General features: G+C 38.6%; 1 protein-coding gene across 1 annotated transcript in view; it reads left to right on the top strand.

Annotated features, from left to right (window-relative positions):
• Positions 1–23,655, top strand: part of CCDC102B (coiled-coil domain containing 102B) — a 357,152-nt gene extending 333,497 nt beyond the window's left edge. The window contains exon 8 of the mRNA XM_069569169.1: positions 23,582–23,655. Within this exon, the coding sequence (XP_069425270.1) occupies positions 23,582–23,596 (15 nt within the window). The 3' untranslated portion in view covers positions 23,597–23,655. The remainder of the gene's footprint in view (positions 1–23,581) is intronic.
• Positions 23,656–24,176: the final 521 nt, after the last annotated feature.

Raw genomic sequence — 24,176 nt, 5'->3', positions numbered from 1 at the left:
GCACATGAGGGTCAGATAGCACCCAGAAGTCAGGATCCAACCAGTTTCTCCTGAGGGCAGGATTTGATAGGAAGAAGAGTGCCCCCAGGTATATGTGGAACATTTCCCTTTTCCCTTTCCCTCAGGAAGTCTGAGAGCAATCTGGTCAAGTTCCAGAGGTAAATCTCACAATACTATTTGAACCCTCCTGTGCCTGGGTTTCCCTGGTGTTTAAAACTTGAGTTTACTGCACTAAACTTCCAGTAGCTCATCAAGTACAATGCCCCAACCCAGGTTCCCAGAATGTTTCTGCCTCTGCGTCTCTGTTCTGAGAAGCCCTGACTCATCATAGTCATCAATTTCTTCAGCCAACTCTTTGAGACCCCATGCACTGCAGCACTCCAGGCTTCCCTTTAGGATTGACCGGTTAGATCTCCTTGCAATGCAAGGGATTCTCAAGAGTCTTCTCACAGTTCGAAAGCATCAATTCAGTGCTCAGCCTTCTTTCTGGTGCAACTCTCACATCTGTATGTGGCTACTTTACTTACAGAACCAAAAAAGAGTTGCTAATTTTCCAGTCTGCTCAGCTCTCTGCTTATTGTTAGGATACAGTGGCCCCTTCCAAGCTCGTTACATGAAGAACTGGAAAGCAAGAATCTGCTATTTTATTTTTAAAATTCTAATCTTTACACGAGAATTGGCCATAAGGTTTTCTTCATAAAATTTGAGTTGGCGTCATTCACTGAAGTACAACTTCTAATTAGGTATATTGATTTATCAAGTGAAGATTGTTTCCCATCTCTCCAGGACTACACTTTGCTTTCACATGGATTTCTATTAATATCATGTGAAATAACCTGGGCCCTTGGCCACATTATTACTTCTTTTTGTGTTGGCAAATAAAACCAGACTGTGAAATGGTTGCATGACTCAATATTTACTAAATATTATTGCATCTGAATTGCTATTCTTCAAGTGGGAGAATTTATGGCATGTAAAATATACCTCAGTAAAGTTGTTTTAAAAAGTCAAGAAACAAAAATTTCATTGGATACACCAAGGGTCTCCAACCTCCAGGATCTGATGCCTGATTATCTGAGGTGGAACTGATGTAATGATGATAGAAATAAAGTGCACAATAAATGCAGTGTGCTGGAATCATCCCCAAACCATTCCTTGACCTCTCTCCATGGAAAAATTGTCATCCATGAAACTGGTCCCTGGTGCCAAAAAGGTTGGGGACCACTGGTATACACATTTGTTTTTCTCTTTAAATATTGTTCTCATAGCTTGAAAAATGTTTCATTTTATATAACAAGTTTTTTTTTTCTAAATGTAAATATGCATTAGGAATCACTGGAATGACCAGAAATAATTATTTGAATGTTAAGGAATTTAGTTTTTTATTTCCCAAAAAAGTAAAAATTAACTATTTTTAAAGCTACAGAAAAAAAATGTCATGCCTACTAATACTTCACCAGTTTTTCTGGAATTCTTACCTCGGTACAACTAGTAAACAGAATTTTTCAATAAAGATAAGGAGACTGAATGTGTGTTTTTAAGAAGCTTTATGGTGGTGCAGAGGTTAAAGCATCTGCCTGCAATGTGGGAGACCTGGGTTTGATCCCTGGGTCAGGAAGATCTCCTGGAGAAGGATGGCAACCCACTCCAGTATTCTTGCCTGGAGAATCCCATGGACAGAGGAGCTTGGTGGGCTACAGTCCACGGGTCATAAAGAGTTGGACATGACTGAGTGACTTCACCTTCACCTCTTAGAATTAGGGAGGGATTTAAAAAACTTAATCTAATTTTAGAATGGAAATAATAATAAAACTAATATAACGTGAAGTATTCAACTATCTTTTTTAAGATATATCAACTTTAAAATTAATATCAAGAGGAAAAGCTGATACATCGCTGATAGCTCTGATTTTCCATTTAATAATTAACTTTTAAGAAAGTCACATTTTATTAAAGTGACTAATTAATTCACTGTACTCCTTTCCTAATAATACAAGAATCACAGTAATTAAAAAGGAGATAAGAGTTTTTTAAGTAAAAGGAACACTTGAGTGGTGATAGGGTCTTTGAAGTCAATTTAAATGTAAATATGCATCACAATACTGATCTCTTTGTTAAACCAGAAATGATGGAGATTTTCTGCTCTTGGTATTAAAAAACAACCTTAATGATAATGGTGAACATACTATCAGATTTAAGATTAGTCAAATCCAAAAATCCCTTTTATCTTTTGCACTGATTTCAAATCTCTAGCAAAACATTTTTTAATAGGGGCAGGCAAATTGCATATAAGACAGCCACATCTTACTATTTCACTAGTCCCATTAGTATCAGAGCTAGTTTTTCTTTTTAATGTCAACTGCAAATTGGCACTTGCCAAGGGCATTTGCCATCTGCCTCTGCAGGAATTGAATTCTGTGCTGCTGTAGCTGTTGACCTTCAACACCCCCTGAGGGAGTTCAGGGTGGAGAGGGAGGCACTCTGCTCCTAGGAAACTGGTGGGACAGGTCTTTAGAGTTAGATATTTCCAGGAAATGATTTCATGATCCTAATCCTTGCATCCCTTCATATCTAGAAAAGCACTAAATCCCTTCATGGTGGCATGAGCTCCTCATCACTAGCAAAAAACCTTTCCTAAAATAAGGGCATGATTGCATTCAACTCTCCCTTCACCAAAATCTTTCCCATTGACCTTCCCCTACTGTCTCTTTGAAGAAGTCTCTCAGAGCTATCTGAGGTGCTGTCTCCTGGGCTGTCGTCCTCATTTTGCCCCAAATAAAAGTAGAACTCTCACACTGTTCATCTTTTTCGTCAACATTTGCATTATATATTATGCCTCATGATTAAATTGAATTGGTATCTATGAATATCCTAGTGTCTAGGGTCTTGACACAATTCAGCATTTGTTTTTTAATCCCAGCTATATAAATAGTATTTTGTGCAAGATGACCTAATTCATTTGTATCTATAAGGAATGGCAATTCCTTCCACTTATAGAGATTTGCAACTATACTGAAAATTAAATGGTATTACCAACAGAATAGAAATGGGTATTTTTAGTAGATTCCAGAGGGAAAAAGTCCTAGCTGTGATAATTGAGATTTACCTGCTAGAATGAATCCTCTTGATACTACAAACAGGAAATTATTCAGATTTGACTTGAGTTTCCCTTCTGAGGGGTATTTATTCTAGGGAAACAGAATCTGTAAGGTTTTAGTGCATTTTCATAAATTTTTTATTGCCAGTTTCCCATAGTGACTGAATATGGAATTTAAAGATATCATGAATAACCTAACTCAAAATCTGCTGCTGCTAAGTCGGTTCAGTCGTGTCTGACTCTGTGCGACCCCACAGACAGCAGCCCACCAGGCTTCCCCGTCCCTGGGATTCTCCAGGCAAGAACACTGGAGTGGGTTGCCATTTCCTTCTCCAATGCATGAAAGTGAAAAATGAAAGTGAAGTCGCTCAGTTGGGTCCGACTCTGTGCGACCCCATGAACTGCACCCTACCAGGCTCCTCCGTCCATGGGATTTTCCAGGCAAGAGTATTAGAGTGGGGTGCCATTGCCTTCTCCAACTCAAAATCTAAAGCCCCATAAAAATATAAATTTTCATACTGTTTTATGAACTTGTTAGAGAACTACTGTCATCTGACTGTAAGTGTTGTATCTTTTGAGATATCAACAGTAACACCTAACTAGGATGGGTATGCCTTCAAGCAGGGAGGGAACCCTTAAATAAGAAAACAAGAAAGAGCATTTTACAGTGAAAACCTCTCACAGATTGGCAGTCCACTCCTGGCCAAGTAGTTTCATGCTGTTGACAGGAAATCAGGCTTCCAAACTTCTGCACCTCTATAATCTTTGATAGCTGCTAGACACAGAGCTGTTGTGTGTCTGTCTCATAGGGAAGGAGGTGGGAAATGCGAAAGCAGGTGCCCTATCCTAAGGGGTCTTCTCAGGACCACCCCTGACAATGGTAGACTTCTCAGGGGCCAGATTTTAGACACAAGCCACAGGGAACAGCAGGCAGTCTGGAAATTCTGCCTTCATTACAGTGGTAACGCAAAGAAATAGAGCTGGGATATTATTATTACTAAAGACAGTGAAAATGGATATTGAGAAGCAACAGCAGCCTGACACAACCAAAATATGTCTTCTCTTAGTATCTGTTGTTGTTGTTGTTGAGTCGCTCAGTCATGTCCAACTCTTTGAGACCCGCGGACTGCAGCAGGCCAGGCTTCCCTGTCCCTCATTATTTCCGAGTTCGCTCAAATTCACGTTCAGTGAGTTGATGATGCCATCCAGCCATCTCTTCATCTGCTGCCCTCTTCTCTTTTTGTTATACAGTAGTGGTAACCTTAATCAAAACTTATTCAAACTCACTAAGGAATTATTTCTTCCACTTTGGCATTTTTAAAATTAATGTTAAAATGCCATAATCACAACTAACATTTGAGATGGTTGCAAATTTTCCACATCAGTTATACATCCCCACATTTTGTTATCATAGAATTTCACTACCTCCACTTAAATAACAACTTTCCCTTTCAGTTCAAAATGGAAATGTCATCTCTCACAAACAATCTCTAGGAAAACATTTCCCTATGAGCCAGAATGTGCCCTCTTCGCTCTCTGGGCACTTTAACTAGAGAGATGTGTCTATATGGGGGAATTATCAATGCGTACACCTTTCAAGGCTGTGATTTTCTTGCCTTTTTCTCTGAAAATGAATGTATTCTGAACAATCATGCCTATTTGTTTACATAGCAGGGAATGGGTTCCTGATTCCTTCAAGTCTACTCTGCTATCTCTGCCTTTAACTTAGTCACAGAGCAGAGAGTATTTTGCATTATTTTGCTTAGTTTTTATAGAATAAAATGGAAAAAAAATGAACAGGGTCTGATTTTTTTTTTTTTAATCATTCCTCAGCACTGAAGTTCAGTAAATCCAACATGTGGACTTTTTTGTGCACATAAGACAGTACCCCAGGGTCTGCAAATGTCCAAGCAGGCAAAATAAACCCAAGGAATCCAAGTAAACAGCAGATCTGCTATAAGAAAACGGGTGCTAGAAATATCCATGTGAACTAAATTTAAGAATATATACTTTGATATAGAGTGCCACTTAATGTAATCAACATTTTTATTACTCTTGATAGCCGGCTTATAATTGTGCATGCATCCCTCTGTATACCCAAATGCATAGGGGCATTATATATATATTTAATATGTGTTAATCTTAAGAATATATTTCATCAGCCTATATTTGCAGGTGGCTTAAATGTTTCCCTCAAGGATACTTCCTGTGATAAGATTAAATATATAAATAAATGCATCTTCTAGAAAATAGGTAAGTTGATGAGTATTTAAAAGCAGATAAATATATAAGTATGTTCATCTTATACATATGTAACTATGTGAACATTTTGCAATTTAATGTATTCATATGAGAATAATATTTGATAGATAACTATAGCTATAGATAAAGGTAAACTATGTGTGAGCAGAAAAGTTGCCAAGGAGAATGGCTAATGTGTAGGAATACTTATGTATATGTTGGGAGGGTGAGGGAGCAGTCTAGCAAGGTCCCTGCACAGAGTCTGGGTTCTTGCCCACATTCTAGGAACAAGCCATACAGAATAGTTACCAAGCTGTATCTTGGAGCCTCATTTTCCAATTTGCAAAATGAGATGGATTGGCTTACTCTGGATGATTTCTAATTTTTTAAAAAATATATATGATCGTTAAGAAGTGACAACCATACAAAAGCAAAAACAAAGAAAGATGCCATTTCTTGAATCAGTTTTAGATCTAACGATTTCTCAATGAAGACAGCTATCTAAGTTCAGAATAAGAGTATAGGCCAGGATTTTGAGAACTTGATATAACTTTTTATAAGCTGTCATTATACACATTGAACTCAGACTAAGTCAATTTACATCTGCAACACAGTATAACTATTAATAAAATTATAGCATGCCTGTAGCATCTACCACCTCTAAGGAGGTGTCAACTCTTAAATACTTTAATCATCATTTTAATTAAATAAAAAAGTGGTTCTTATGACTTTGTGATTCCTGCAGATATACTGGGTTCTAAAATTTAGCCAAACTGTACATTCTTTGTTGAGGGTCTTCCCCCCTCCCCCCCCTTTTTTTTTACATTTTATACTTCTTTAAATCTCACACTTTATAGGTCCCTTAAAGAAGGTGACTCAGTATGAGTGTTTTCAACCAGTGACATTGACACGATATGAAACGTGGACTGTCTGACAATTATATATTCAAGTGTGAAGATTTATGTAAGAAAACAGCCCTATCCAGACATGAGAATATTATTACTCTAAATCAGAGATTAGAATAATAGATTTCTATCAACTCCATGTCCTCATGTCCCATAATAATGAGCGGTTTTTGAAAGCAATAAAAAGAAATACATGGGTCCCAGAAGACAAAGAGAAAGGGTCTGAGAAAGTATTTGAAGATATTATGGTTGAAAACTTCCTTAACATGGGAAAGGAAATAGCCACCCAAGTACAGGAAGCACAGAGATTCCCATACAGGATAAGCCCAAGGAGAATATGCGAGGATGCATATTAATCAAATTTTTAAAAATTAAATTAAAGTAGCAAAGGAAAAGCAAAGTCATATAAGGGAATCCTCATAAGGTAATCAGCTGATTTTTGAGCAGAAACTCTGCAGGCCAAAAAGGAGTGGTGGGACTAAAGTGATGAAACAGAAAAATATACAACCAAAATTACTCTACCCAACAAAGGCCTCATTCATGTTTGGAGAAATCAAAAGCTTTATGGATAAGCAAAAGCCAAGAGAATATAAAATCATTGCATCGTGTTTATAACAAATACTAAGTGAACTTCTCTAGATGAGAAACACAAGAGAAGAAAAAGACCCACAAAACAATTACAAAACAATTAAAAAATGATAATAGGAACATGCATATCAATAATAACAATGAATATAAACATTAAATGCTCCAACCAAAATGAAATAGACACAAAACAAAATGGATACAAAAACAAGACTTGTATACATTCTCTCTATAAGACATAGGGACTTCATACCTAGGAACACATATAGAAAGAAAGTGAGGGAATGGAAAAAAGATATTTCATGCAAATATCAAAAGAAAGCTGGAATAGCAATACTCAAATCGGACAAAATAGGCTTTAAAATAAAGACTGTTACAAAAGACAAGAAAGGGCACTATATAATGATCAAGGGATCAATCCTAGAAGTAAAGTAAAGTAAGACATAACAACTGTAAATACCTATGGAACAATAGACTGGTTCCAAATAGGAAAAGAAGTACGTCAAGGCTGTATATTGTCACCCTGCTTATCTAACTTATATACAGACTACATCATGAGAAACGCTGGACTAGAAGAAACACAAGCTGGAATCAAGATTGCCGGGAGAAATATCAATAACCTCAGATATGCAGATGACACCACCCTTATGGCAGAAAGTGAAGAGGAACTAAAAAGCCTCTTGATGAAAGTGAAAGAGGAGACTGAAAAGGTTGGCTTAAAGCTCAACATTCAGAAAACGAAGATCATGGCATCAGGTCCCATTACTTCATGGGAAATAGATGGGGAAAGTGGAAACAGTGTCAGACTTTATTTTGGGGGGCTCCAAAATCACTGCAGAAAGTGATTGCAGCCATGAAATTAAGATGCTTACTCCTTGGAAGGAAAGCTATGATCAACCTAGAAAGCATATTCAAAAGCAGAGACATTACTTTGTCTACTAAGGTCCGTCTAGTCAAGGCTCTAGTTTTTCCTGTGGTCATGTATGGATATGAGAGTCGGACTGTGAAGAAGGCTGAGCACTGAAGAATTGATGCTTTTGAACTGTAGTGTTGGAGAAGACTCTTGAGAGTCCCTTGGACTGCAAGGAGATCCAACCAGTCCATTCTGAAGGAGATCAGCCCTGGGACTTCTTTGGAAGGAATGATGCTAAAGCTGAAACTCCAGTACTTTGTCCACCTCATGTGAAGAGTTAACTCATTGGAAAAGGCTCTGATGCTGGGAGGGATTGGGGGCAGGAGGAGAAGGGGACAACAGAGGATGAGATGGCTGCATGGCATCACTGACTCGATGGACGTGAGTCTGAGTGAACTCCAGGAGATGGTGATGGACAGGCAGGCCTGGCGTGCTGCAATTCATGGGGTGGCAAAGAGTCGGACATGACTGAGCGACTGAACTGAACTGAACTGATGTACCCAACAGGGCTTCCCTGGTGGCTCAGAGGTTAAAGCGTCCGCCTGCAATGTGGGAGACCTGGGTTCAATCCCTAGGTCAGGAAGATCCCCTGGAAAAGGAAATGGCAACCCACTCCAGTGTTCTTGCCTGGAAAATCCCATGGATGGAGGAGCCTGATGGGCTACAGTCCATAGGGTCTCAAAGAGTCAGACACAACTGAGCGACTTTACTTTACTATGTACCCAACACAGTAGCACCTCAATACATAAGGCAAATGGTAGCAGCCAAACCAGGGTAAATTGACAGTAACAAAATAATAGTGAGGGTCTTTAACACCCCATCACACCACTGGACAGATCATCCAGTTAGAAAATAAATAGGGAAACACAACAGACCAGATGGACTCAATTGATACTTAAAGGACATTTCTGAAAGTGGCAGAACATATCTTCTTCTCAAGTACACATGGAACATTCTCTAGGATAGTTCACATTTTGGATCACAAATCAAGCCTTGGTAAATTTAAGAATATTGAAATCATATCAAGCATCTGTTCCAACAATACCACTATTCGATTAGAAGCCAATCATAGGAAAACTATAAAAAACACAAACACATGGAGGCTAAGCAATACACTACTAAATAAAGCTAATTTTATTCTTCAGAGATCACTGAAGAAATCAAAGAGGAAATTAAAAAATACACAAAAACAGATAACCAATGAAAAGACAACAACCCAAAACCTATGGGATACAGCAAAAGCAGTTCAAAGATGGAAGTTTATAGCAATACAGTCTCACCTCAAGAAACAATAAAAAAACTCAAATAAACAACCTAAACTTACACCTAAAGCAACTAGAAAAAGAACATAAAACAAAGTTCCAAAATTAGCAGAAAGAAACTATAAAGATCACAGAAGAAATAAATGAAATATAAATGAAGAAAACAATAGCAGAGATCAATAAAGGTAGAAGTTGGTTCTTTGACAGAATATAAGCAAAACTGATAAACCTTTAGCCAGACTCATTAAGAAGAAAAGGGAGAGGATTAAAATTGTTAGGTAGGTAGTACAGGGAAAAGGAGTCCAAAATGGTGGTGGCTAAAAAAAAACAAGGAAGGTCAAAGGAAGGTCCAAGGACCAGAGTGAAGACTTCAGGTTGAACAAACATCACTCCTGGCTAAGCCCAATTTGCATAGGGCAGGCCCAGGTGGAGGCAAAAACATATAAAAGGAAGAGCCAAAGTGCGCGCTCTCTCTCTCTCTCCCCTATGTGCATGCACTCTTTCTCTCTCTCTCTCTCTTTTTTTCTCTCTCTCTCTCTCCCTCTCCTTCCGCCCCTCCCCACGTGCTCCTCCACTCTCTTCTCTTCAAGTCTTTGGGCTGGCATGCCCTCATGCTTCAAGGATGGACTCTCCTGCTATCTTCTAAATAAAATAGAGCTGTAACACTGATTTGCCTAAGAACTATAACATGGTTTGTACAGGACCCGAGAGCTGTGATGCACTGAGGACTGTCACTCCAAATCTTTCTTGTGACGAGATAAAGAACCAAGGAACATACACTCGTGTGACATCTATGAACATACACTCTATGAACAAAACCAATAAAATAAAAATGAAAAATGAGAAATCACAACTGACATTGTACAAAGGATTATAGGAGGCTACTACAAGTGATTATATGCCAATAAAATGGACAATCTGCAAGAAATGGACACATTCTCAGAAAGGTACAACCTTCCAAGAATGAACAAGGAAATAAAAATTTATACAGACAAATCACAAGTAATGAATTTGAAACTGTAATTTAAAAATCTTCCAACAAACAAAAGTGCAGGACCAGATGGCTTCACAGGCGAATTCTATCAAACATTTTGAGAAGAGCTAATACCTACCCTTCTCAAACTCTTCCAAAAATTTACAGGGGGAGGAACACTCCCAAACTTATTCTACAAGGCCACCGTCACCCTGATACCAAAACCAGACAAAAGTATCACAGAAAAAGAAATTGCAGAAAAGAATCACTAATGAACACAGTTGAAAAAATCCTCAACAAAATTCTAGCAAACAGAACCCAATAACATTAAAATTATGATATACCATGATCAAGTGGGATTTGTCTCAAGGATCCAAAGACTCTTCAATACATGCAAAGCAATGTGATAAACCATATTAACAAATTAAAGAATAAAAACCATATAATCATTTCAACAGATGCAGAAAAAGCTTTTGATAAAATTCAATACTCATTTATGATTTAAAAAAAAGAACTCTTCAGAAAGTAGGCATAAAGGGAACATACCTCAACATGATAAAGGCCATATGACAAACCCACAACTAAACATTCTCAAAAAACCTGAAGCCATTTCCTATATGGTAAGGAAAAAAACCAGGATGTACACTCTTGCCACTATCATTCAACATAGTTTCAGAAGTCCTAGCCATAGCAATCAGAAGAATAAGACTAAAGAAGACCCCAAATTGTCAGTGTTTGCAGATGACATGCTACTATGCACAGAAAATCCTAAAGATGCTATAAGAAAACTACCGCAGCTCAATGAATTTGGTAAAGTTGCAGGATACAAAATTAACACACAAAAATCTCTGGCATTCCTATACAAGAACAAAAGACCAGAAAGAGAAATTAAGGAAACAATCACATTTACCATTGCAACAGAAGGAATCAAATATTTAGTAATAAACCTACCTACAGAGGCAAAAGACCTGTATTCTGAAAATTTAAAACACTGATGAAAGAAATCAAAGATGACACAGATGGAAATATATACCATGTTCCTGGCCTAGAAGAATCAATATTGTGAAAATGACTATACCACTCAAAGTGATCTAAAGATTTAATCCCTATCAAACTACCAATGGCATTTTTCACATTAGAACATTTTTTACAATTTGTATGGAAACATAGAAGATCCTGAATAGCTAAAGCAATCTTGAGTAAGAAAAAATAAAGCTGGACAAATCAGGCTCCCTGACTGCAGGCTATACTACAGTGCTATAGTAATCAAGACAGTATGGTACTGACACAAAAACAGAAATACAGATCAATGGAATAGGATAGAAAGTTCAGAGTTAGCACCTATGGTCACCTAATCTATAACAAAGGACGCAAGAATATACCATGGAAAACAGTTTCTTCAATAAGTTGTGCTGGGAAAACTGGACTGCTATATGCAAAATAATGAAATTAGAACACTAACACTATACACAAAAAATAAACCCCAAATAGATTAAAGACCTAAATATAAGTCCGGATACTATAGTACTCTTAGATGAAAACATAGGAAAAGCAGTCTTTGACATAAACCACAGCAAGATCTTTTTAAAAGTAATGAAAAATAAAAAGAAAAATAAACAAATGGGACTAATTAAACTTAAAAGCTTCAGCTCAGCAAAGGAAACCATAAACAAGATGAAAAGTAACCCTCAGAATAGGAGAAAACATTTGCAAATGAAGCAAGTGACAAAGGATTAATCTCCAAAGTATATAAACAGCTCATACAGCCCAATATCAAAACAAACAAGCCAATAAAACAATGACACAGCAGAAACCAACACAACATTGCAATTTCCTCCAATTAAGACATAAATTTAAAAAAGAAGAAAGAAATGGGCAGAAGACCTAGACCTTTCTCCAAAGAAGACATACAGACAGCTAAGAGGCACATGAAAAGATGTTCAACATCATTAATTATTAGAGAAACACAAATCAAAATGACCGTGAGGTATCATCTCACACCACTCAGAATAGCCATCATCAAAAAAATGTATGGCAAAACCAATACAGTATTGTAAGGTAAAAACAAATAATAATAATAATAATAAATAAAGAGTACACACACACACACACACACACACAAAATCTGCAAACAATAAATGCTGAAGAAGGTGTGGAGAAAAGGGAACCCTCTTATCCTGTTGGTGGGAATCTAAACTGATACAGCAACTATGGAGAAGAGTATGGAGGTTCCTCAAAAAACTAAAACTACTGTTTGACCCAGCAATCTCATTACTGGGCATATACCCTGAAAAAAGCAGAAAGCAAAAAGATACATGTATCCCAATGTTCACTGCAGTAATATTTACAATAGCCAAGATGGAAGCAACCTAAATGTCCATTGACAGGTGTATGGATAAAGATGCATAACATACATATAATGGACATTATTCAGAATGAAACTGGGTCATCAGTACAGATGTGGATGAAACTAGAATCTGTTATACAAAGTGAAGTAAGTCAGAAAGAGAAAAACAAATATCATACATTAACTCATGTATGCAGAATCTTAAAAAAGTGATACAGGTGAATCTATTTGTAGGGCAGGATTAGAGACAGACATGGACAGCAGACATGGGATGGGAAGCGGGGTGTGGGATGAATTGGGAGATTAGGGTTGACATATATACCCTACCATGTGTAAAACCATCTGCCTAGTACAGGGAGCTCAGTTCAATGTCCTGTGATGACCTAGAAGGTCAGAATTGAGGGGAGGAGGCTCAAGGAGAGGGGATATATGTGTGCATCTATCCAAAGCTGATTTACTTTGATGTACAGCGGAAACTAACACAACATTATAAGGCAAGTATACACCAATTAAAAAAAAATTCAACAAAGAAGGTATGGGTATCTTAAGGCAGCATCACTGAGATGCTTACTCTGATCAGAAAGATCACAAGGAAGTAAGAGGAGTCAAAGAATTTGGGGAACTTTTCACGCAGAACACAGGCTGAGGTTTTAGGTCATTTTTTCAGCACAACCAGGGACATGAGGGTATCCTAGCTGAACTGGACTTTGGAGACCATTTGTCTCCCATCATTTAAGGTGTATCAGCTTACTCCTTGGAAGAAAAGTTATGACCAACCGAGACAGTATATTAAAAAGCAGAGGCATTACTTTGCCAACAAAGGTCCATCTAGTCAAGGCTATGGTTTTTCCAGTGGTCATGTATGGATGTGAGAGTTGAACTATAAAGAAAGCTGAGTGCCTAAGAATTGATGCTTTTGAACTGTGGTGTTGGAGAAGACTCTTAAGAATCCCTTGGACTGCAAGGAGATCCAACCAGTCCATTCTGAAGGAGATCAGCCCTGGGATTTCTTTGGAAGGAATGATGCTAAAGCTGAAACTCCAGTACTTTGGCCACCTCATGTGAAGAGTTGACTCATTGGAAAAGACTCTGATGCTGGGAGGGATTGGGGGCAGGAGGAGAAGGGGACGACAGAGGATGGGATGGCTGAATGGCATCACTGACTCGATGGACGTGAGTTTGAGTGAACTCCGGGGGTTGGTGATGGACAGGGAGGCCTGGCGTGCTGTGATTCATGGGGTTGCAAAGAGTCAGACATGACTGAGCGACTGAACTGAACTGAACTGAGTATGAAAACAAAGACCCAGAGAAAGTAAATGACCCATGCAAACTTCAAGCATTTTGTGGGTTTGCAACTTCGCTTAAACTGGAACTCAGTTCTCTTTCACTTTCTCTAATTACCAATTTTAGAAGTCACCTCTCTCTTCGTTGTATTAGAGACCACAGTAAGTTTTTACATTTGAATGTTTCTTATGTGCATTTGTTCTTTGTTGTTCTAGTTCAATCATGCGAATTAATAGAATGAGGAATTTTGAAAAGAGGGTTAGTCAAAAGTAAAGAGACAAAATTAAGCTCTGTGTGTGTGTGTGTGTGTGTGCACGCGCTTGTATGTATCAGTCCTTCAACTGACATGTGAAGTTAAACCTCTTGAAGAAAACTGTGTTCCTTCCAGTGTCAGTCTGCATGGTCTTACATGTAAGTGTGAGCACATATGTGTGTGTGTGAGAGCATGTGTGCTGAGAGGTAAATAAATAGTCTATGGCCATACCACCCTGAAGGAAATAAACCCTGAATATTCATTGGAAGGACTAACGATGAAGCTGAAGCTCCAGTGCTTTGGCCACCTGATACAAAGAGCCTCCTCCCTGGAAAAGACCCTTGTGCTGGGAAAGATTGAAGGCAGGAGGAGAAGGGGATGAGATGGTTGGATGGCATCACTGATTCAATGGACATGAATTTGAGCAAACTCAAGGAAAGGTCAGGGAAGCCTGGTGTATTACAGTCCATAGGATCACAAAGAGTCAGACATTACTGAGCGATTGAACAACAACATACCACTCTGAATGGACCCGATCTCATCTGAGGGGTAAATGAAAATTAGGGAAGAAGATTGTGTTTGCTTTTCACTCATAAGCTTGTGTTTTTCTTTACACCTTGATAACACACAAGAAATAAACAACCTTAAAGTAGCATGGCATTTTCTATTAAGGTTTTCTATCTTACTTTGATTTTTCCATTTCAGTGCTTTATTTTTACTCCCAAGTAATTGTGCTAACCCGATGAACATGCAGCTACCAATCTCCAAATGCCTTACAAGAGAGAAGCATAGTAGAGGCCATATTAATTCTAAAGGGCACTGTTTTCTTTCTTGTATTCTGTTAATAAATCATTGAAAATGCAACATTTTCTTGGGAATATTCTTAAAACCAGGTCACCATTCATGGCTTCAAAACTAGCTTCCAACATTCTGCAAATGGGGAAAATACTTAATATGAATAAAAAGTGAACTGATTTGCATAATGAACTTTTCTGTTCATCTGTGAGCAAGCTAAGGGAATTCTCTGAAAGTTGTAAACTTATGTTTCTGCTTTGTTTCAATGCACCTGAAAAGTATAAAGCAATCAATCTCATTTGGCGGAAATGATACTAGCTCTTCAACCCTGTTTAAGATCCATACATCTTTGGATAAAATGATTCTGTCAAATCTGACTATCTTATTGCCAGAACTGACATAGGTGAAAGCAAGGGTAGTGACAAAATTTGACTTTTATCCAGAGAAAAATGAAGCTCTCTTGTAGCAGAGTTTTGAGCTGAGCAGCAACATGACCTAACAACATATTTCAGAAGGACCCGTCTATCTGAGAACAGAGCGTGGAGGATGAATGCAGATGCAGAGGGTCCATTTGGGATGCTGCTGGGACAAGGCAGGAGAAAATGCCAGGTAGCAGGGCAAATTCCCTTCTCCAGGGAACCTTCCCAACCAGACATCAAACCTGGGTCTCCTGCATTGCAGGCAGATTCTTTACTGTCTGAGCCACCCGGGAAGCCTCAATTTAGGCTTATAACTACAGAGAAATTATGGATTATAGGAAGAGCCTTTAATTATTTTTTAATATATTTGTGAGTTTTATTGTCAAGTAAGACCGAATACATTTATGTTGGCCTTCCAGTAACATACCTTTCTCTGAAATACCTTAGAGCTTTAAGGAAAAGAAAAAAAAAAGGTCACTGCTATGAGGCGAACCAATCTTTCAACACCTAATCAGTTCAATCGCTCAATCGTGTCTGACTCTTTGCGACCCCATGATTTGCAGCATGCCAGGCCTACCTGTCCATTACCAACTCCCAGAGTTTACTCAAACTCATGTCTATCGAGGTGGTGATGCCATCTAACCATCTCATCCTCTGTCATCCCCTTCTCCTCCTGCTCTCAATCCCTCCCAACATCAGGGTCTTTTCCAATGAGTCAACTCTTCACATGAGGTGGCTAAAGTATTGGAGTTTCAGCTTCAGTGTAAGTCCTTCCAATGAACACCCAGGACTGATCTCCTTTAGGATGGACTGGTTGGATCTTCTTGTAGTCCAAGGGACTCTCAAGAATCTTCTCCAATACCACAGTTCAAAGCACCTATTCTTCGGCACTCAGCTTTCTTCACAGTTCAACTCTCACATCCATACATGACCACAGGAAAAACCATAGCCTTGACTAGATAGACCTTTGTTGGCAAAGTAATGTCTCTGCTTTTGAATATGCTGTCTAGGTTGGTCATAACTTTCCTTCCAAAGAGTAAGTATCTTTTAATTTCGTGGCTGCAATCACCATCTGCAGTGATTTTGGAGCCCAAAAAGATAAAGTCTGACACTGTTTTCAATGTTTCCCCATCTATTTCCCATGAAGTGATGGGACCAGATGCCATGATCTTAATTTTCTGAAAGTTGAGTTTTAAGCCAACTTTTTCACTCTTCACTTTCACTTTCAGCAAGAGGCTTTTTAGTTTTAGTTCCTCTTCACTTTCTGACATAAGGGTGGTGTCATCTGCATATCTGAAGTTATTGATATTTCTCCCAGCAATCTTGATTCCAGCTTGTGCTTCCTCCAGGCTAGCATTTCTCATGATGTACTCTGAATATAAATTAAATAAGCAGGGTGACAATATACAACCTTGACGTGCTCCTTTTCCTATTTGGAACCAGTCTGTTCCATGTCCAGTTCTAACTGTTGCTTCCTTACCTGCATACAGATTTCTCAAGAGGCAGGTCAGGTGGTCTGGTATTCTCATCTCTTTCAGAATTGTCCACAGTTTATTGTGATCCACACAGTCAAAGGCTTTGGCATAGTCAATAAAGCAGAAATAGATGTTTTTCTGAACTCTCTTGCTTTTTCAATAATCCAGCAGATGTTGGCAATTTGATCTCTGGTTCCTCTGCCTTTTCTAAACCCAGCTTGAACGTCTGGAAGTTCATGGTTCACATATTGCTGAAGTCTGCCTTGGACAATTTTGAGCATTACTTTACTAGCATGTGAGATGAGTGCAATTGTGCGGTAGTTTAAGCATTCTTTGGCATTGCCTTTCTTTGGCATTGGAATGAAAACTGACCTTTTCCAGTCCTGTGGCCACTGCTGAGTTTCCCAAATTTGATGGCATATTGAGCGCAGCACTTTCACAGCATCATCTTTCAGGATTTGAAATAGCTCAACTGGAATTCCATCACCTCTACTAGTTTTGTTCATAGTGATGCTTTCTAAGGCCCACTTGACTTCACATTCCAGGATGTCTGGCTCTAGGTGAGTGATCACACCATCATGATTATATTGGTCACGAAGATCTTTTTTGTACAGTTCTTCCATGTATTCTTGCCAACTCTTCCTAATATATTCTGCTTCCATTAGGTCCATACCATTTCACCACCTAATAGAGTTGATATTTTTTTCTTAATGTAATTATAGCCTGTAAGGTGACTATGAAACTCTTATTTCAATACTTTTTTCTGTCCAAGAGAACAACATTTCATGTCATTTTTCTGCCCACTGCAAAAATCCATCACACACAAAAGTAACATGCAGTTGGGAATATAAGGTTACCATTAGTCTATTTCAATAACACTAAAGGCTTGCTTTAAAAAAGATGTTGCTAATCTATGCTAAATATTGGTAAGTGAAATAAGTCAGGCAAACTGAAGTAAATGTTATTCCATGTTCATAAAATTCTAGAATGTCAAACTAATCTATGCAAGATTTCTACTAACAAAAGGTACAGAAACATGTTTATTTCACTGAAAGTCAAGCACATTGAAAGGTCCATAGATTTCTAAAACTACTATCTTTATCCTGATTGGTATGTTCTGTGCTTGTCCATGAATTTTGTGTTAGTTTTTATGAAAACTTTTATAGAACAGTACCATGAAAATTAGTACACAATAATGGATAAAAAGCTTCTTACAAATGAAAATTTTAAGATCAATAATATCATACAATTTTAGAGAAATATGTGTTTCTTATACCATAGTTTTCTGCACTATTAAAATCATAAAAGTATTCTAAAATGATGAGACACATCAAACAAAACCCAAATTCTGTCATCAAGGGATAATTTTATAAATATCAAGGAGAAATATCAATAACCTCAGATGTGCAGATGACACCACCCTTATGGCAGAAAGTGAAGAGGAACTAAAAAGCCTCTTGATGAAAGTGAAAGAGGAGAGTGAAAAAGTTGGCTTAAAGCTCAACATTCGGAAAACAAAGATCATGGCATCTGGTCCCATCACTTCATGGGAAATAGATGGGGAAACAGTGTCAGACTTTATTTTGGGGGGCTCCAAAATCACTGCAGATGGTGACTGCAGCCATGAAATTAAAAGACACTTACTCCTTGGAAGGAAAGTTATGACCAACCTAGATAGCATATTCAAAAACAGAGACATCACTTTGCAAAAAAAGGTCCATCTAGTCAAGGCTCTGGTTTTTCCAGAGGTCGTGTATGGATGTGAGAGTTGGACTGTGAAGAAAGCTGAGTGCCGAAGAATTAATGCTTTTGAACTGTGGTGTTGGAGAAGACTCTTGAGAGTGCCTTGGACTGCAAGGAGATCCAACCGGTCCATTCTGAAGGAGATCAGCCCTGGGATTTCTTTGGAAGGAATGATGCTAAAGCTGAAACTCCAGTACTCTGGCCACCTCATGTGAAGAGTTGACTCATTGGAAAAGACTCTGATGCTGGGAGGGACTGGGGCAGGAGGAGAAGAGGACGACAGAGGATGAGATGGCTGGATGGCATCAGTGACTCGGTGAATGTGAGTCTGAGTGTACTCCGGGAGTTGGTGATGGACAGGGAGGCCTGGGGTGCTGTGATTCATGGGGTTGCAAAGAGTCAGGCATGACTGAGTGACTGAACTGAACTGAACGTCATTCCAGGTGTGTGTGCATCCGTGTGTGTGTGTGTGTACACAGACATGATTGGATGATGAAGAAAGCATTTGAAAAGACTGAACATTGTTTGAATGTTCAAAAGATCATAAAATAGTGTCAATGTTGAACATTGAGAAGGTCTTTAAGTCTATCAGCACTCGCAGTCTTTCTTTTGGGTTATTTTCCCTCTTAGCCATTTCTTTATCCTTCTATGCTTTAACACCCATGACAACAGAGCACTTGTGGAATTATTAATTATGAGAGGGAAATGTAGTCATAGAGTATGTGCCTTTCTTTGGCAGATGTTGTCAAGTCAGGTCTATAATCAAGGAATCTACAGCTTTCTTTCCCTTTAAAGAAATTTTGGTTAAGAGATAAGAGTTGTGGGCCTTCCCGCAGAGAGAGTTAAAATGATACTATGTCAAATTCAGCCTCATAATTCAGGGAAGCTGTCAGAAGGAACCATAGATGTTCTTTATGTAAGATACTCATACTATAAATATGATGAGTTTGAGATATTTTCCCACTAACTGTTATCTGTAAATACATCATACAAATACTTGATCTTCATACATTATTTCCTTTCTAGAAGCCTGCTGGTCTCCGGCTTTCTAGAAGCCGGAGAAGGCAATGGCAACCCACTCCAGTGTTCTTGCCTAGAGAATCCCATGGGTGGTGGAGCCTGGTGGGCTGCCGTCTATGGAGTCACACAGAGTCAGACACAACTGAAGCGACTTAGCAGCAGCAGCAGCAGCTGGTCATTTAGCATCCTATTTCATCCTCTGGTAAAGAAAAGAGGTTAAGAAATGTCTACATCTAAATCAACACTGCCACAGTGGAGTGATATGTTAAGGTGATATTTGCTTGGTTTCTTGGGTTGGGAAGATCCCCCGGAGAAGGGAAAGGCTACCCACTCAAGTATTCTAGCTGGAGAATTCCAGGGACTTCCCTGGTGGCTCAGTCAGTTAAGCATCTGTCTACAATGTAGGAGACCCGGGTTCAATCCCTGGGTCGGGAAGATCCCCTGGAGAAGGAAATGGCAATCCACTCCAGTATTATTGCCTGGAAAATCTCATGGACAGTGGAGCCTGGTAGGCTACAGCCCATGGGGTCGCAAAGAGTCGGACATGACTGAGTGACTTTACCTTACCTATACAGTCCATGGGGTCGCAAAGAGTTGGACATGATTGAGTGACTTTCACTACCACCAATAGAACCAAAATTAACAAAAATGTGAAATGAATGTATATGTCTAAAATGTTTCAGACCAAAAATGAAGCTGTCCAAGCATTTTATTCTCATGAAACATCCTTGGTCTTTAATCACACATGCACATTTCTCCCCAAATCTAAAGTAATTTTAACTTATTTCTACATGAAGTCAACACACAAGAGAGAGTTTTCTCTAACCATCTATTTTGTTCTTTTTTTTTTTTTTTTTTGGTAAAATATGTATCAGGATCTAAAGCTTTAGACAACAAACCTACTGCTTTTGTAAATATCATTTCTACTTTATCATCAAGCAATTTATTCAGTTGTTTAAAAGTTTGGTTTCTTAAAACTCTAATTCTAGAAACAGTCCTTTGGGATCCCCTTGTGTGAATCAAGTGACCTGTATGGTGACAAGACCACTGCCTGCAGCCCACATTGTGCTGGCCTGCCCATTTATTTTTATTGAAGACATTCAAGAGTAATTACATATTATGTGAAAGCAAAACAGAGGTAGGTTTAAGGAACATGATATTTTGGTAAATGTTATTGATAGTTCAATTTGTGGTCTTTTGAAAAATTCAGTTTCAATCATCATCTTCATGAAGGGCTACCTAAGGCTATTCCCTTGACACAGAAGCTCCTCTGTGCTCCAAATGGGGATGTGGAATTTCAGCTCAAGTTTTCATACTATACAGTTTATTTTATGTAGCCTCTAGAAACATACAACCTTCCTGAATCAGGAAGAAATAAGACAGCAGAACAGACTGATCACTAGCTGTGAGATTGAATTTGTAATTAAAAAAAAAAATCCCAAGCAAACAAAAGTCCAGGACCAGACAGCTTCACAAGGAAATTCTACCAAATACATAAAGAACACCTATCCTTCCCAAAGTATTCAAAAAAAACTGAAAAGGAGGGAACACTTCCAAATTCCTTCTATGAAGCCATCATTACCCTGATACCAAACCAGCTGAAGGCACTGCAACAACAACCACAACAAAAAATCACAGGACAATATCTCTGGTGAATATACACACAAACTGCTTTCAGCAAACCAAGCTCTATTTAGAAACCTAATAATAAGTCACAACACACTAAATTTGAAGTATATTTCTGTAGTCATTATAATTATTTAATAACTATAAAGCATCTGCCTACAATGCGGGAGACCCAGGTTTGATCCCTGGGTGGGGAAGATCCCCTGCAAAAGGAAATGGCAACTCACTCCAGTACTCTTGCCTGGAGAATCCCATGGAGGGAGGAGCCTGGTGGGCCACAGTCCATGGGGTCACAGAGAGTCGGACACGACTGAGCAACTTCACTTTCTACCTCCAAAGAGGTTTTCAATCTGGTCAGTTTATTTTTTTCCAGGAAATCTGTAAGCGCTCCATTAAGCTGAGAGATAGGGGTCACTGAGGTGAAGGTAACACAGGCAGACAGGGGTGCATAGCAGCGAGAGCAGTTATCCACCACCAGTGGTCTAACAGTAAAAACATTGTATTTTCTATGACTTTTTGGGTCTCAACTCGCTGAAGGAGAGGAACTCTGTTAAAAATGCAGGATGTGAGTTCTGCGTGAACCCTCGGGTTGTATGCTTAGTCCATCAGTCGTGTCCGACTCTTTGTGACACTACGCACTGTAGCCCGCCAGGCTCCTCCACCCATGGGATTCTCCAGGCAAGAATACTGGGGTGGGTTGCCATGCCTTCCTCCAGGGGATCTTCCTGACCCAGAGACTGAACCCAGGTCTAGCACACTGCAGACAGATTCTTCACCATCTGAGCCACCAGGGAAAATGAACACTCAAATTACCCTTGTGTAAAACTAAGCAACCTGGGTTATGTCAGCTCACGTTAAGCTATCCTGAAAACTCTCCTTTTAAGTGTTGACTTTTCCACTGTTTCCATCATAAGGAATATTACTATCTAACATTCAGGTCATTATAAATAGACTTTGTATCCTTACATAAAATTAAGGTAGTTCAGTTGAAAATGCTTTCAATATTATTTTGTCTCCTGTATACTTAGCACTTTGTGGGTGAAATATGCCATTATTTTTGGCCTGTGTTTTCACAATTTAATGTCAGATGGACTAATGCTCTCCTTTCCTATACAGGTATCATTTTCAATATGACTTCTTATAAACTATTATATTTGTTATTTAATTGAAAATTGACAGTTAAGAAAAAAGAATTCTTTATAAATCTAAAACTCACTTAAACAACTATAAAGTAAGTTGACATATACAGGGATATTTGGCCACCTGTTTGTATACACAGGTATTCCTTTAGCAAAACTAAATGACCCAAATTATTCTCATTTCTGATATTTAATTTAGTATGACAAAGGTCATATGATACATTAAAAATACAACCTATATAGGGATTTTTTAGACACTGCATTTATGTAATAACTTACACTTAATAATTTGCATTAAAATTCCTTAAGCATCCCTGTTTTTTTACTTGTAATATTTGTGTAGCAGGATTTCACTTTGAGGATAAAATATGTTCTTAATAAATTCATTAAAGAAATTAATTTTATTTATCTCACCTCTTATTCTACTATCAGGGCATCTAATTGAACTTGCTATCACTTTTCAAATTATGTAAATGCCTATGTACCTACATTTAACTTTTGTTTTTACTTGCAATGCTCTTACAACTCTTGAATTTTTAAGCTATCATGCTCTTGTAGCCCTTCCCAGATACTACTGCTTATTTTGAGATACAAATTAACCAAATAATAATAGCATGTTTACTTAGAGTGGAGAAGAAAATAGTAACCCACTCCAGGATTCTTGCCTGGGAAATCCCATGGACAGAGGAACCTAGCAGGCTACAGTCCACGGGGTAGCAAAAGAGTCAGACACAGCTGAGCCACTAAACAACAACAATAAACTTACAAATGATCAGGATATACATTTCCCTGTCTTGAAAGACGTGTAATTAATGATTACTGACTAAATAGCACATGCTGCTGCTGTTGCTAAGTCGCTTCAGTCGTGTCCGACTCTGTGCGACCCCATGAACTGCAGCCCACCAGGCTCAGAGGCAAAGTCTGAGATATTGAAACATGACACATAGGAATGTCCAAATTTAGGCACAAATTCTTGATACTTATATTAGCCAAACTCCCTCATGTTCTATGGGAATTTACCACCAAAGATGAAGAGAAAATCCAGTCTAGTTTGCAAGTTACAAATTAATCAGTGGGTATATTTTAAAGGCAATGAATTAAAAAGTCAAAGTTGGGAATTACATTTGTCCAGCAAGCTTCTTTGAATAAATTCCCTTTATTTTATGAAATAAGGATCTGATATTACTCTAATTTCTTAAGCCTCTGTTTTCCTTGAAATGTTTCTTTTTTTAATTTCCAACAGAACTTGAAGCTTCCCATCCTCCCACCCAAGTTCATGATGGGAAGGAGCAACAGAAACACATTCTTCTCCTTGTGCATGATCTAATCACAGCTTCCTGGTCTCAAAATAACTCACCTCTCACTTTTACCTCAGGAAGATTTTCAGGGATCTCATGCCATTACTTTTGCTTTTTCAGTAGGTTGGAAAAGAAAACACATTATAAACACTGGAAAACATCTCATATGTTTGTTCTTGTCTTTTATTATTATTTAATAAACACAGGAGAGCCAGCCTTAATGCCAGGTTAGGAAAGGTGATTTAGGTTCCTCCTGACTCTCTCTTTTGGAATACAACTTTGAGCCCTGAGTCACTGTGTAAGAAATCTGGCGGCCTTGAAACGAGCTTGTTGGAGAGATCCCAAGACCGACGCAAACACAGACAGACGCCACAGCAGCCGGCTTCCACCTGCGTCCTTGGAGCATCAGCACTGAACCAGACACTGACACACGAGTGAGTCGTAAGGTTCCGCTCTTCAGTCTCACCTGACGAAGGAGCTTCACACATCAAGCAACAGAGACAGTTCCCACTCTGTGCCCTTCTGGAATTCCTAACCAACAGAATCTGAGTAAAATCAATGGTTGTTTGATGGCACTAATTTGAGAGTAATTGTTTCATAGCCCCTGGAACACAGTGGACTAGGTTGAACCATAATACCACATACGTCTGGCATGCTGCAGTCCATGAGGTCGCAAAGAGACACAGCTGAGCGACTGAACTGACCTTGTTTTAGTGACAGTGATATTTGTTGGGATATTAGCTAACCTTCGGAGAAGGCGATGGTACCCCACTCCAGTACTCTTGCCATGGATGGAGGAGC

The sequence above is a fragment of the Ovis canadensis genome, chromosome 23 (assembly GCF_042477335.2).
Source record: "Ovis canadensis isolate MfBH-ARS-UI-01 breed Bighorn chromosome 23, ARS-UI_OviCan_v2, whole genome shotgun sequence".
Lineage (NCBI taxonomy): Eukaryota > Metazoa > Chordata > Mammalia > Artiodactyla > Bovidae > Ovis > Ovis canadensis.
Note: the sequence above shows the minus strand (reverse complement) of the source record. Positions and strands in the feature narration are given on the sequence as shown.